The following is a 14,790-nucleotide window of genomic DNA, read 5'->3' as shown; positions in this document are numbered from 1 at the left end:
GAGCTCTACATTCTAGAATCAGCATCGTGAGGCGTATGGAGTTGGGAGGAAGGTAGGAACTGAGTTTGGTAAAGGGAAGTCTGGTGCCAGATCAAGTCTTAAATATCACCCTAAAACATTTGAAAGGCAACTGGAAGCACTGCTATATTTATGCTGGGAGTGCCATCAACATTGCAGTTAATACATATTAACTGTCAGTGTTTTTACCTTTCCCAGTCACTTTGGCCTCATCAGAATTCTTTATATAATTTCTATTATTAACCTCATTCCAAAGATGAGAAAACCAAAGCACAGAGAGGTGGAGTAACTTGAGTAGGGTCCCACTACAAGGAAACTACTCGGCCAGGAATTGAACCCAGGCAGTTGTGGACTCTAGAAGCCAAGCCCTGCCCTGAATGTTCTAATGCCTCCCCTCTCATGTCTTTATTTGGAAAGACAAAATGCAGAACAGAAAATGACTTCACTTGAAGGCTGGATTATATTTTTAATTGTATTTGCCTCCTGTTGAGCTCATAAGCATTGCTTTATTGATGGATTAATAACCCAAATTACAGGCTGCCTACATCCTACACAGACCGTTTTCTGTCACTTTGAATTTCAGTAGAATTTCAAAATGTATAGTCTGGGAAATGTTCATATCAAAAGGAATCTTACTCTCCCCATCTCAGCTTTATCTTCCCCGTGTCAGGAAACCCTTCCATAGGTAAGGTGACCAACTCCTGTTTTGCCTGAGGCTTTTCAAGTTTTACTACTGAAAATCCTCATGCTGGGAAACCCCAGTCCTGAGCAAACTTGAGTGGTTAAATGTACTCTTTCTTCTCTAAGGGAACAACTTAAACTGTATTCTTCTTTAAGGAAACGTGCACAAAGGTGGTTATATTTTTATGCTAAAAGTCCTTGCCCCATAGAGAAAAGGCTGGCTTTCTAAGACTCAGAGGAAATCAGCTTTTAGGGGAGAATTTCTGAACAGCTTTCCTGAGATTTGCAGCAGCCTGTTCTGGTGTTTCCAGATATCCAGACCTGGCCTAGGGGAGGGCGCCCTCTATCTGTAGGTTATGGTTTTGCAGTCCATAAAGCAAATCCTAATTGCCTACTCATAGCTTTCCTTACTGTGGGCATGTTCTTTGCATATGGCTTCAATAACTTCTGTAATATAATTTGTACATACCAATTAGCATTTTCCATGGGAATACTGTTTGGTGCCTAAGCACAATGTAAATTTAAATAAGTATTAATGATCCAGGAATTAACTTACATTTTTTTTTCTAGTCATAAGATTCAAACAACAAGACCACAGGCAAAATAAGCCCTTGCTCTCCTTAGCCTGTTCATTTTAGCACTATTCTTTACCCTCACCCCAAATTCTCCTATTTGTGGGTGATTATGGTCCACGCAATAATACTGCCCCCATGAGGTTGTATCTGGACAGAGGAGGCAACTTTCTCCAATTCACACAAAGCTACTGCATGGCACTCTATAGACTGGACCATACCCTGGAATTTTTAAATTTGCCACACAGTTGCTAATTTGCAAAGTATAAATTAGGACAGTTTTGGTTTTAAATGGGGGTGACAGACAAAAGACTTGAATTTATTTAATCAGAAAGGGAATTGATAAAAAGAATGACAGAACCTCCCGAGAAGAGCTTTGTATCTAGCCTTTAGAAGCCAGAGCCCATCAAAATGCTCTTTTGTCTTCCTCTGTTAACCAGTCTTCTATGCCAACTTAGAGTAGCTTTCTCCACATGGTCAAAAAACACCCCTGCCAAGAAGCCCCTAGCTTTATGTGTCACAGATTTTGTCCCACAGAGAAATGTTCACAACGTGCCAAGTCCAAAAATCTGGTGTGTCTGGTCTCTTAGTCAGGGTCAGATCATTCAGTCTGGCCAGCAGGATGTCGTGCCATGAAATGTTATATCTCTAGGAATCACAGAGATGAAATATAAGCTGGAGGAGTTGTCGTCCTGAATAAAAAGAAATTGAGGACCCAGAAGAAGATGATGCAAAGGTCAATGGGAACAGCTGAGTGCCATTGCAACTACATAAACAAGGCAAGACCCCTTCATTAACCACAGATTTGTGTTTAACTTTCTGCAAAGCAAAGCACTAAAAATAAAGGAGAAGCAATATATATGTACTTAGCCAAAGCCATCAACAGTTCTACCTTTCAATTTCAACCCGAAAGGCCCTTACATTGTATCTGTTTAAATTCCACTAACCCACAAGGTTCAACATATGTCTCCTCCTACGATGAGCCGTCCCCAGGAGCACATTCTTTACTAAATCCTTTCTTTTGTCCACTTCCAAAGTACTGGCGACCGGATTCACACATCACGTCATTTGATCACACATTGTCTTAAATTGTTTATTAACTGGATTTTTAAATTTGTAAAACCTTCCTAACAATTATACTGTGCGCTAACAACCCCTTTCCTTCTGTTTCTTGCAGGGGGAGGCACAGGGCCTGACGCACTCTTGTAAACACTTTTGAAAACTTATTGGGAAGAGGAGATTGAACACTGAATAGCTCACAGCAAGCTGATCAGATGCAAGCGGAAGTCACACACTCTTTTCTTAGGCTCACTGATATGTATGCTAAAAAGTGACATCAAGGTGGACACTCAGAAAGTGTTCGTAATAGGGGTGACAGGAATTTGTCCCCCATAAATTCTGTAAATGAGCACAAAGTGAAAAAAACATATTCCGTCTCTTTAACTTTCTACTTCAAGTAATTTCTGAGAGAAAGAGGAAATTCAGGAAACTTACAGGAGAGGTACTTTTTTGTTGTTGTTTCTAGGAGCCTGGGGAGTATTTCAACATAGATTTCCAGATCTGAAGCTTGTCAAGTCAGGCTCTGAAGTGATTAGAATACTAACTTGCTAATTTGGATTAATTAAAGTGACAAACAATTTAAACTGATGGAAAGACAAATTTTCGAGGCATATTTTAAAAGCACAATAGCTAGAATCTGATTAACAAAATGTTGTAGGAAAACGTTCCACAGAGAGCACCTTGCTGAATGAACTCCTTATGAAGATTTGTCATTAACATTTTTATCGCTCGGTGCAAAGCTCCCAGAATGATGGAAAGCAGTTTTTTCTCTAAAGCATATTAACATATTTTTTACCCTTGAAACACTTATTTAATATCAAAATGGTTTCTTTTCTTTTGTAATACTTTGGAGTTCAAAAGCATGTTGTCATTTAAATCTTCAACTATCTAAGCCAAGGGACAAGGAAAGCAGAATTGTTAGCCTTCCACAAACAAAAAGGTGGCACTTAAATAAGGCAGTTCATAACTTTCCTGAGGTCTGTGATCAGTGAGTCATGGGATAGGATCAGAAATCAATAGATTCACTTGGCTGGTGTGGCTCAGCAGTTGAGCATCGACCGAGAAATCAAAAGGTCACTGGTTCGATTCCCGGTCAGGGCACATGCCTGGGTTGCAGGCTTGGTCCTCAGTGGGGGGTGTGCAGGAGGCAGCCAATCAATGACTCTCTCTCATCACTGATGTTTCTATCTCTCTTTCCTTCTCCCTTCCTCTCTGAAATCAATAAAAAAATATTTTTTTAAAAGAAATCAATACATTCAAGTTCCTTCAAGTACACCAAGTAACCACTGCCCTGAACTGCACCAATTTTAAGGCACTGATATCTGAATACATTACTTATAGTTTAGACATACATGTGGATGTACCCATAGAGAAACTACAGACTCTAATATATACCTATATACCCAACAAACCAAGCAAACACAAAACTCTCTTTATTCTTAGACTAATTCCTTTTATTCTTAGGGATAATGCGTATGAGGTGTTATGGGTCAGGGAGAACTTAATTGTGCTGTGAATCTTATCATATTTATTTAAAATATATACATTTTATTGACTTTTTACAGAGAGGAAGGGAGAGGGAGAGGGATAGAGAGTTAGAAACATCGATGAGAAAGAAACATCAATTCAGCTGCCTCCTGCCCATTCCCTACTGGGGATGTGCTCACAACCAAGGTACATGCCCTTGATAGGAATCAAACCTGGGACCCTTCAGTCCACAGGCCAATGCTCTATCCACTGAGCCAAACCAGTTAGGGCTATCATGTCTTTTTTTCTTTTTTTTTTTTTTTTTTTACATATTACAATTGGAAAGTAATGATATATATGGGTCAAAAATGAAAAAGGTATTTTTATACAGGTATACATATGATTGTATATAATTCATATATAATTTTATATAATACATATCTGTATATAACTTACATATACAATATTTCATATATATATATAAATGAATATTTTCTTTTTGTATTTATTGAATTTCAAAGAGAGGGTTTGGGGGGGGGAAGAGAGAGAGAGGCATTGATTTGTTGCCCCACTTATTTATGCATTCTTTGGTTGATTCTTGTATGTGCCCTGACTGGAGATCAAACCCACTACCTTGGTTTATTGGGGTGACGCTCTAACCAACTGAGCCACTAGGCCAGGGCCTTAATTAATATTTTCTTAATTGTCTATTTAATGAGAGCATATAAATGGACTTAATTGATTTTGAGTTTGCATCCAGTAACCTCTGTCTTTACTCCTCTTGCAAAGATGTTTATTGAGGAAACTGGATTTACTGTTTGCATAAACTAATAGCTGGTGGCTTTGCAGGTCCAATTAACTCCTTAACAAAGGAGTGAAATGAGGTTACTGGATTATGCTAGTTGGCAATTAGAATCAGTTTGGTGAAGTGCTCCTTGTAAACATACTTAAAGTTAAGAAAATGTATGTGAACAATTCTACATGGAATGAATGGCTAGGAGAACTCTTAGAGGAAAAAAAGATTGATTCCTTTGTTCTAGATGAGGAAATGTAACACATGATCCCTCCATTTATAGTAATAAACAGAGTTTTTCTTTATTTTCATGGTTTTTATGTTGAAAACACCAGAAACATGTTGCAGATGAAGAATTTTGAAGTGATCTTTGTTTTGTCATTACTGACCTTATTACCACCGAAGCACGAGAAGTGATATCATTAATGGAGCTCAATAGGGACAGTTGAGTACAAAGCTTGGAATCAGTATATACACATCCTAATGTGAACTCTGTGGTTGATAAGTTACAACCTCTCTAAACTTAATTTTCCTGATCTAAAAAGTGGAAATAATAACTACATTAAACAAGGATCAAATAGGTAATAAACATTGTGTGCTTTGAGGATCATAAATTGTGAAGTATAAATGATAGAGTTGGCGTTATAAGAAATTTTTCTGAAATTATTTTGAAATAAAATGTGAAAAGCCTTCTTCTACACCACACAATTATTTCCAAAAACGTGTTTCCAGATGGAATTTGTTAAGCAAACTTCACTTTAATTGTGCTGCAGATACAAAATCAACCCTCTTTGCTGCTATAAATATTGTGTAAACACAAATGGATAAAAGTCCATGAATTCATTCTAAAAGGGAAAATTATCACAGTGATTAGTAGGTCATTAGAAGTATAGGGGCTATTTTAAGATCAACCAAAGCTTCAGGAAAGAGGCTAAGTAAGTTATTGATGCTGAACCTAAAACCAAATACCCCAGCTCTGGGCTTCTCATCACTCACTCTTATTAGCTGTAGCCACAGCTTAGTCCTTAACCAATAATGGGAATAGAAAACCCTCTTAACAATACTTCTGGATTGTTTTTATAACCCCCGGTTCTAAGAGAAGAAAATGGAGGTTCAAGGAGATTAGATAAGTAGTCTAAAATAAACACAGCTAAATGAAAGAGAGCATTTGAGCCAGAATTGAGGTGTAGGGGAGGGTGCTAAGTTACAAAATCTGTTTTTTCCTACCCCCCTGGACTGAACTAAGAAGTCAGTCATTCCTTTACTGAAACTGAAATGGCCTTTATCTTTGTGACTTGCTTCTGCTTAACAATTACCCTTTTTCTTATTTGGACCCCTGTCACTAGCTCCCTTATAAAGAAAAAAAGACCACTCACCTCCTGCAAGCCGTCATAAAACAGATAGCACAAGAACAAGTGACAGTCAAGCTTCCTCTGTCCCCACCTGCCTGAAAAAGAAGGCAAAAATGCAAAAGGGGCTCCCTGAGCAGCTTGGGAATTGGGACAGCAACCATCTAAGTGGCTGATTGGTGCATGCTGGGAAGTTTGGAGATTATGAAAGGATAAAGGTGAGTATGGTCTCTACCCGGTTATTTACTGTAAATCAACTAGCCAGTTCACCAGACCAAAAGAAGACCTAGCTTGAGATAAAACTAATACATAGATATTCACTCAATCACCCTCAATCACAAGGAACTACTTTATCCAAACAGCTTGGTAAGTGCCTCTGCCCAGGGCTGGCTGTGAGCATAGAGTCAAATGGATCTAGTTGAGGACATTTTTAGGAAATTCTATAACAAACCTTGAGACTTTTGCCTGGAAGCTCTCTTACTTGTGACATTTATTAGCCCATAAGTCCCATTAGTTCCTCTGCTGGGAAACATAACGATACTTACAAAGCCAGAATTCTGAATGGGATCCCTGCATGCCCACTTAAGCTTTGCTCTTGTGCTCAGATGGTATCCAACTCCATCAGGCTCCAGAGTCACAGAGAGGAAGGACTGTGCCAGAAAGCATGCATGAATCAAGCCAATCCACCCAAATTATTAGAAAAAAGGAATTAAATATTAATTCTACTGGTCATAGAGTTAAAATAACTGCAAAAAAACAGTATTTTCAACTGTTTCCCTTTCTGGCACGGTTCTTTTTATACCTTTAACTATAAGTGTTAAGCCCATTTTACATGTTGTCATTCAAAATACCCCCAAACTTGGCTCCAGATCTACCAGACCTACAGATATATGAGGGATGCTTGGACAGACCATCCCAAAAAGATGTATTGTCCTGGTCATCGGTATATCCCTTCTTGGCCTTCCCACAGACCCTGAAAGAGGCAGCTCAACTTGGTAGTAATAGTAATGTCACATATCTAAGAGGTTGAGTGACCTTTTCCATACCTTGGCAGTCTGAGTCCAGAGTTTGTGCTGATAATCTCTAGACAATGCTGCCTTATTTATTCTTCATTTCAGCTCTTTGAGGTATGTCTTCTCTTCATATTAGGATGACTAAATATTTTACCACCCAAACCAGGACACTTTGGAGAGTGAAAGTGGGCAGTGTGGTCATCCTGATAGGATTTGAAGCCTTGATTTTGCCCCTTACAAGTTTATGGCCTTTAAAAAGTTCCTTAACTTCTGTGATCCTTACCACAAAATAGTGATAACATTACTTTTTCATTGCAGTGAAAATAAGATGAGTCAATGCCTGTAAACTACTTAGTATTGTGCCTTCCTAAAAAAATACGTTCTCAATGTGTATTCTTATTATTAATAATTAGTCTTAAAATATTTAGGACAGAATTGAGAGGGAATCAGAGGAGCAAAGCAGGAAGAAAGACCTGTTTTGTTAAAACAATTGGGGGAAATCTTTTGAGGGAGGTAAGTGATTTAATTAGTTTCATCTGTCTTTTTATATTTCATGAAGGAGCATGACCACAATAAAACCATGTAATTAGGAAGTCATATTTATAAGTATACACACACACACATGAACTCTATAATAATAAAAGCATAATATGATAATTAGACCGGGCAGTCAAAGGACCTTCTGGACATCCATCTGGATGCTGTTCCAGATGACCTTCTAGACGAAACTGGGGCTGCGAGGGCTGAGGCCAGCCACCACGGCTGCAAGGGCTTGAGCCCCTTGCACAAATTTCGTGCATCAGGCCTCCAGTATCATTATAAATATTGTCTTGGAGAGCTTTCTATATTGAATATATAAACCCGTAGCAACCTTGTTAAACGCTCTGTAGTATTGAACTGTTTGGTTGTACTTTTTCTCTCTCTCCATTTGGTGTGGCAGGTGCATTGATCTCATTCCCAAAGCCCCTAATTGCCCACCTTTATTCTCTTCAAATAATTATTTCTACTTCATCCAATTCATTTTAGCCATCTAATTTGTTAAATGGTTTCTGAATCTACTGTGTCAGAGTGACCTGTTTATGTAAAAAAATACAGAAAAGAAATGACAGAAGAGACCTTGACTCAATTGATACGTTCACTAACTATAGCAGGCTCCCCACGCAGCTCAATGTGGCCTTCACGCGAGAGGGCTGGTACATTGACCACACTGCTTCTCCCAGAGAACTGGGCTATATTTCGTTCCATTACTCCTTTTCCTGTCTATGACTCCAAGTTCCCTGACTTCACTTCCTGGTCCGTTATTATTCCTCCTGGTCCTTTACCTTATTGAGAAGCAAAAGCCACCTCTGCCCCCTGGATTAGTCAATTCAGAGTTTTAACTAAACTCTTATAGATCTTAATTTCATGTGTATGTGTTCCAAACTCTACCCCATTATCCTCATAGCTTAAGATGACAGAGCTCCTTAGAAAGAAATGACCTTCACATACCTTAACACCCAGTTCCTCCAAACTGACGGGTGGTGTGTATGGGCAATTTTTTTCCCCACTCTAGCTGCATGATTTGTGAGGATCACTTTCCATCTATGTTTCATTTTTTTTAAAAGAACAGCAAATATGACATACTATCACACAGGAAGAAAGATCACAAATCCAAAGTTGGAATTAGCATTAGAGAAAATGAAATAAAAATTTCTTCCATTTTTCAGATGAAGAAACTATTATAATATTAGTAATACTTAAGATTTATGGTCATGGACACTTTTGCGAATAGGATGAATCTATAAACTCTTTAGAAGAAAATGTATGTACGTATTAAATTTTCAGAGATCTTAGAGACCTAATAAAGCCATGTCCTCAGATTATGAAACTTGAAGAGGGCAGTGTATCTCAACTCAGTACAGTTGGTATATGGATCATTTATTTTGGAATTTAATATAATTGTCCTATACCCATCTTTCATTTTCCTCAGGTATTTCCTATCCCATTTCATTAATGTTCACAGAAAATAGACACAAATACAAACTCTGGCAGGAAATGTATTCAACATAAATAAATAATATCTGTGACTTTTCACAATTTGAGGTTATTTCATAGTTTCTATAAAAGGCTATATTAAATATTAAGTTCAATACGCTGTTATTTTTTAAGGTTTTAATGTAAATATATTTGCCAATCAGAAATAGAACATTTACCACATGAAGAATCCTAATACTTAATATATGACTAAAATCTTCCTACTCATGTCTCAGTAGAAAGCAGGAGGAAGCGCTCTATGCATTTGACTTCTTATCCTGATACATCTGAAAGTGAAAGACTCTCCGGTTATTTTCTGTTTTCAAATTGATGAAGAACAAACTAGAAAAAGAAAGCAGCCCTTCTTGCTTGAGTGACAAATGATCATGAATGTGAAATATTATCATAGATGTATTCAATCATAAAATAAAGTTATTATAATTAGTCAGGAAAATATAACAGATCTGTTGATGATAGATAAGGAAAAACTTGGGTTCAGAAAACTTTCAGATCCCAATCCAACAAAGTGAGGCTTAAAATGAGGCCTCAAATATAAGTAAATATTTCATATGGCTTCATATCCTTCTATAAAAATTCCTATTAAATCCACAATAAGAATATATAACATGTTTCATCAGCGTTGACAGACTTCGGCCAAAGATTGCAGAAAGAGTCTGCAGGACAAATAAATGAGTATATATCACCTTGTCAGAAAGCTATTGATCAAGCCCCTGAATGTGTTTTCCCTGTCATGTTCAACAAAAGAGCCAGAAGATGCCAAGACCTCAGGCATTTGCAGTGATGGAGAATTTATCTAAGCAGTTCACGAGAGAGAGTCAAGGGCTAGGTCCATTCCTCAGTGGCCAGAGAGCTAGTTATGAAAACTCATGCACATACCCAAGGCCCCAGGGAGATATTGTCTTGGTGTATTTGTTTGTTTGAACTACAAGGCTTTTTTATTTACAAGAAATATAGTTTCATTTTTTTACAAATTACCTAACCTTCTAAACTTGTTGCTGTTATTCCTGTTGACTTCTTATTGCTCAAATAAATTCTGTGAATCATTTACTTTTGCCATGGATGAACCACTGAATTACAGTTTTTCCTTTTTTCTAATTAAATTTATTGGGGTGGCACTGCTTAATAAAATTATATAGGTTTCAAGTGTACATTTCTATGGTACATGATCTGTATATTGTATTGTTTGCAGATACACCATCCAAAGTCAAATCTTCTTCTGTCACTGAAGCTTTTTATGATCAGAGAAAAATTTGCCATGATCCACGATCTGAACATGAGTAAAAGCTAAAATGTTCAGGATTAAAAAAAATAACAACATTAAAGTAGGCAAATTCAGAAAGCATTATGTCATTAATTTCAGATTGTGATTTTAAAGAAGAAAAAGTGGTGACAGGGTCACAGACATGGCGGCCGTAAGGAGAGGAAGGGAGAAGGAGAGAGACAGAAACATCAATGACAAGAATCATTGATCTGCTGCCTCCTGCACGCCCCCTACTGAGGATTGAGTCCGCAACCCGGATGCGAAAGCTGACAATCATGCCTGCAGGGCTGATATTTGCATCTATAAGTGTGCATGCAGCCAAAGAAGAGGAATCCAAAAAGCAGCTAATGAAACCAGAGCAGCTCCCTATATATACTTCACCACCTCTTCAATCTAAATATGTTGAAGAGCAGCCTGGTAATTTACAAATGGGCTTTGCCTCCATCCGCACTACAACTGGTTGTTATATTGGCTGGTGCAAGGGTGTGTATGCCTTTGTGAAAAATGGGATAATGGATGCAGTTCAATTTGGAAAAGATGCATATGTTTATCTGAAGGATCCACCACAAGATTTTCTTCCAAAAATTGGAGTGATTACAGTTTCAGGATTAGCAGGCTTGGTTTCAGCAAGAAAAGGTTCTAGATTTAAGAAAATTGCTTATCCATTGGGATTGGCCACTTTAGGAGCAACTGTTTGTTACCCAGTTCAGTCCGTAATAATTGCAAAGGTCACCGGGAAAAAGGCATATGCTACAAGTCAGAAAATGTCTGAAGCGGTTAAATCATTGTGGACAAAAGACAACAAAAAAGAGTCACTTCCTGAACCTCAAGAAAAAATTAAGCTAGAAAACTCTGCTGAAATAGAAATACCTGCAAAAATAGCTCATGACCCGAAGCACTCAGTGGGTTTGCCAACAGAACTCAGATCTGAAATGAAGACAAAATCAGAATTCACCTCAGGTGCTACACAGTTTCCGCCTGACCCCACGCTCATGGATCATGGACAGTCCCATCCAGAAGATGTAGATATGTACAGCACTAGAAGCTGAAATAGTCTACATAAACAATTACAAGATGTGAAGTTCCAAATGATAATGAAATAAATGTAATGGGTAATTGTGATGCATAGAGCCTAACTTAAAGCAAATTTATCCCATACTTCTTCTAATGTATGGTTTGACCAATCAAGTAAGTGATTAAAACACAAACAGAAAATACAATCGAAACAATATTAAATGATTAGTGAAGAGGCAGAGGTAGTAGTATTAAGATGCATTTGATGACTTAAGGGTGTTTATAAACAAAAAATAGATTAAATATGTGAACAATTATGAGACTAAGATCTGAAAAAATATGTATTTACTTATACTCACATGTATTTCCTTTAGCTTTTTCTCACTATCAATTCCCAACTTGTGACATTAATGCCAGCTAAATTAGAATGGTTTGGGAAGGATATATCCTCTATCCTCTTTTTTCATTTCCCAGAACAGGAATAAAATATCCATATTTTATTTAAAAAAATAAAGAAGAAAAAGTTATATCTTCAATTATGAGATAGTTCACTGGAAGGACTTGGGGAACTCATAGACTGAAAGCCAAAAGGTGGATTATATGTTGTTCTTGTGCTACTTTCTGTTGTATGTGACAGAACCGAAACTCAAATGAATTTCACAAAGTGCAAGTCATAAAAAAGAAAATCATGGAGATAGTTATCAGACACAACTAGAGCCAGAAATTCAGAATATTTGACGTGGATTGGTCTCTCTACCCATTCTACTCATTACTCAGAGAAAGAAATTAATAGTCCATTCAATAGAAAAGAAAAATATTATCCAATAAAAAAGAAATAAAGGCTATGACTCAGAATCAAGTAGAAAGCAAAGATGGATGCACTGAATGACCATGAAAATCCCATCCACTCCTAAAAATGCATGGCATTCTGAAAGTTTTCAAATTACCCAGAATATCGGTTTATTCCAATTCAAATAAATTGTTTCTATTATTAATAATATTATATGTCTCACTTTCTCTAAAATAAATATTAAAGAAGCAGTAATAATAAATTCAATAACAGCATAAGGTTTATGGTCACAGTGTCCTGGGTTCAAATTCCATTAAATATTAATCAGTTGTGTGAACTTGCACAATGTGTTTCTGATCCTCAGGTTTCTAATTTACAAAATGAGAATAAGAGTATTCACATCATAAATTTTTGAAGATGAAAGGAGTTCATGCAAGCAAAAACTTACTACAGCTCAGCCTGTGTAGCTCAGTGGTTGAATGTTGACCTATGAACCAAGAGGTCACCATTCGATTCCTGATCAGGGCACCTGCCTGGGTTGTGGGCTCAATCCTCAGTAGGAGGTGTATAGGAGGCAACCAATCAGTGATTCTCTCTCATCATTGATCTCTCTCTTCCCCCTTCCTCTCTGAAATCAATAAAATTCTATTAAAAATAAAAAAATAAAAACGACAGTACCTGGCATATAGAGGGAACTCAAATACTATTACTACTATTGCTGCTAATGCAGCTGCTGTCACTACTATTACTCCTACTGCAATAGTAATTTTGGCATCTCCTTAAATATAACCACCCCAGTCACTGTTCCATAAGGCTAAATGCATAACAGCAGGAAAAATTACATATTGCAAGTCTTTTATTAGTATTTGCAAGAGTAATAATTCCACCCTTCCTTGTTTGGTAGATATTACTATCCTCTTTCATTGATAGATAGACCACAGTCCTGAGTTCTTACACTCAAGTTTCTTCAGTTCTTGCCCTTTCTTGTCATTTTTTCATGTTTAAAGGTAAATTAACTTATGCAAAGAAAGCGGCATAGTACTGAAGGGTCTGTTTGTTTTTAAAATAATTATATCAAACATCAAATAGCAATTCCTAATATGTCAGTAGGAAAGATAACCCATATTTACATAGTACTTTCAATTTTCCCATTTGACCTCCACTATAATCCTGGGAGAGAGCTATGATTAATGCCACCACTTCATAAATAAGACAGCTGAAGCTGTACATGGTGCATGTATTTGCCATCTGAATTCTCAAAAAGTGGTTGAGCCAAAAGTTGATTGTGAATCTTAGGACCACAAATGCTGTTCCTCCTACTATACTCACTCCTGTGCAATTAGTCTAATTAATCAAGAGTTAACCATATTAACAATTCACCTCATCTCTCTCAATGTACATTTAAAGGGCTTAGTCAGTGCCCTCATTGGAGTCTGACAATTCTCTTTCCTTCCTCTTTTAAGCAGCTCAAGTACACAAATTGAAGCTCTCATTATCCATCTACAAAGGAGCTACCGATTACCCAACCGCAATGGCAAGATTTCTGGTATTAGAAAGCCAAAGGGGATTTAAGGTTTTAAGGAGCCTTGACTGAGAATAGTTTAGAAAAATAGATCTAGAGGGTTTTCCTTTGCAAGAGGTAGTCCTGTGGCTCTTTTGAGGATCTAGGATTAAGGCCTCAATGTTAGCATGGGAAGCTGAGGTAGAGAACAGTAGCCATTCCCAATTTTACAAAGTACTGTGGCTTATACTATGCAAATAAAACTCAAATGGAAATTGATGTATACATTCTTCCAAGTACTTATGTATATTGTTGGCTATAAGATTAGAACAAATATGGGGGCTCCCCATGCCATTCAATGATCCTTTCTGCTTCACAAATAGAGGTTAAGATCTGGGAAAAGACAGGAGAAGGATGTCTAAAGTCTGACCATGCCATAATAAATACATTCTCATACAGAGAGTATGTTGGATTAATGGATGGCTTTATTTTTTTCTTTCTCATGATAAGTAGTTACCTTTAACTGGGTATACTCTGTTTAGAGAGAAATATTTGATTCTTTCAGGAATTAGTATGTTTTCTTAAGTAGTTACTAAAGTGCCACTGGTATCCCAAAACAGATAACATATACACTAATTCTGCAAATTTCTACTCTTAAACATATATATATTTTCTTATTTTCACTAATGAATGTCCATATATGTTGCTTTTTGAAATGCAAGCTGCCTGGCCTTCAAGAGCATGATCATTCCTTTCAAGATGCTACTGTATTTTTTTTTCTATTACAAAGCTTATCTTGGGATCTTGGATAAAACTATTTTCTTTTTATTACCATGGATGTCTTAGTAATTGAACCATTTTGATATATAGTTTGCTTTCTCCAGGTTACACCTGCTTGGTGCTTCAAAATGAGCAAAATGAACAAACAAACAAAAACCATTTCTGACTCTATTTCTCTGACTCTTGTCCTTACACATTAGTGTGAACACTGCAGCAACCTCCAAACGCTCCCTAATTTAGACCTGGAAGTCTTCTTGTAAGGTGGATAGATGAAATTGGGAGATGGGCCATATCCTTACAATGGCAAGAAAGTGGGCCATGGGCACTTTTATTGTCACCTTTTAATGCTGGTATGTCTGTGATAATATATGTTTCTACAGTGTTGTGGGGCTGGGGACACTGCTGCCCTCTTAATAATAAGCATAGAGAGACCTCGGTTCCTGGGTTATTTGACTCTC

The 14,790-nt window shown here is 37.2% G+C and overlaps 1 protein-coding gene across 1 annotated transcript; it reads left to right on the top strand.

Annotated features, from left to right (window-relative positions):
• The first annotated feature begins 4,858 nt into the window (after positions 1-4,858).
• On the top strand, positions 4,859-12,055 carry LOC308529079 (MICOS complex subunit MIC27-like). Its single transcript, XM_081105090.1, has 2 exons — positions 4,859-6,157; positions 10,176-12,055. Exon 2 carries the CDS (start codon positions 10,439-10,441, stop codon positions 11,294-11,296), a length of 858 nt encoding a protein of 285 aa, XP_080961216.1. The 5' UTR covers positions 4,859-6,157; positions 10,176-10,438; the 3' UTR covers positions 11,297-12,055.
• Positions 12,056-14,790: the final 2,735 nt, after the last annotated feature.

Source organism: Myotis nattereri (genome assembly GCF_964212035.1).
Source record: "Myotis nattereri genome assembly, chromosome: 13".
Classification (NCBI taxonomy): Eukaryota; Metazoa; Chordata; class Mammalia; order Chiroptera; family Vespertilionidae; genus Myotis; species Myotis nattereri.
The sequence above is the reverse complement of the archived record's forward strand: the minus strand, read 5'-3'. Positions and strand labels throughout refer to the sequence as shown.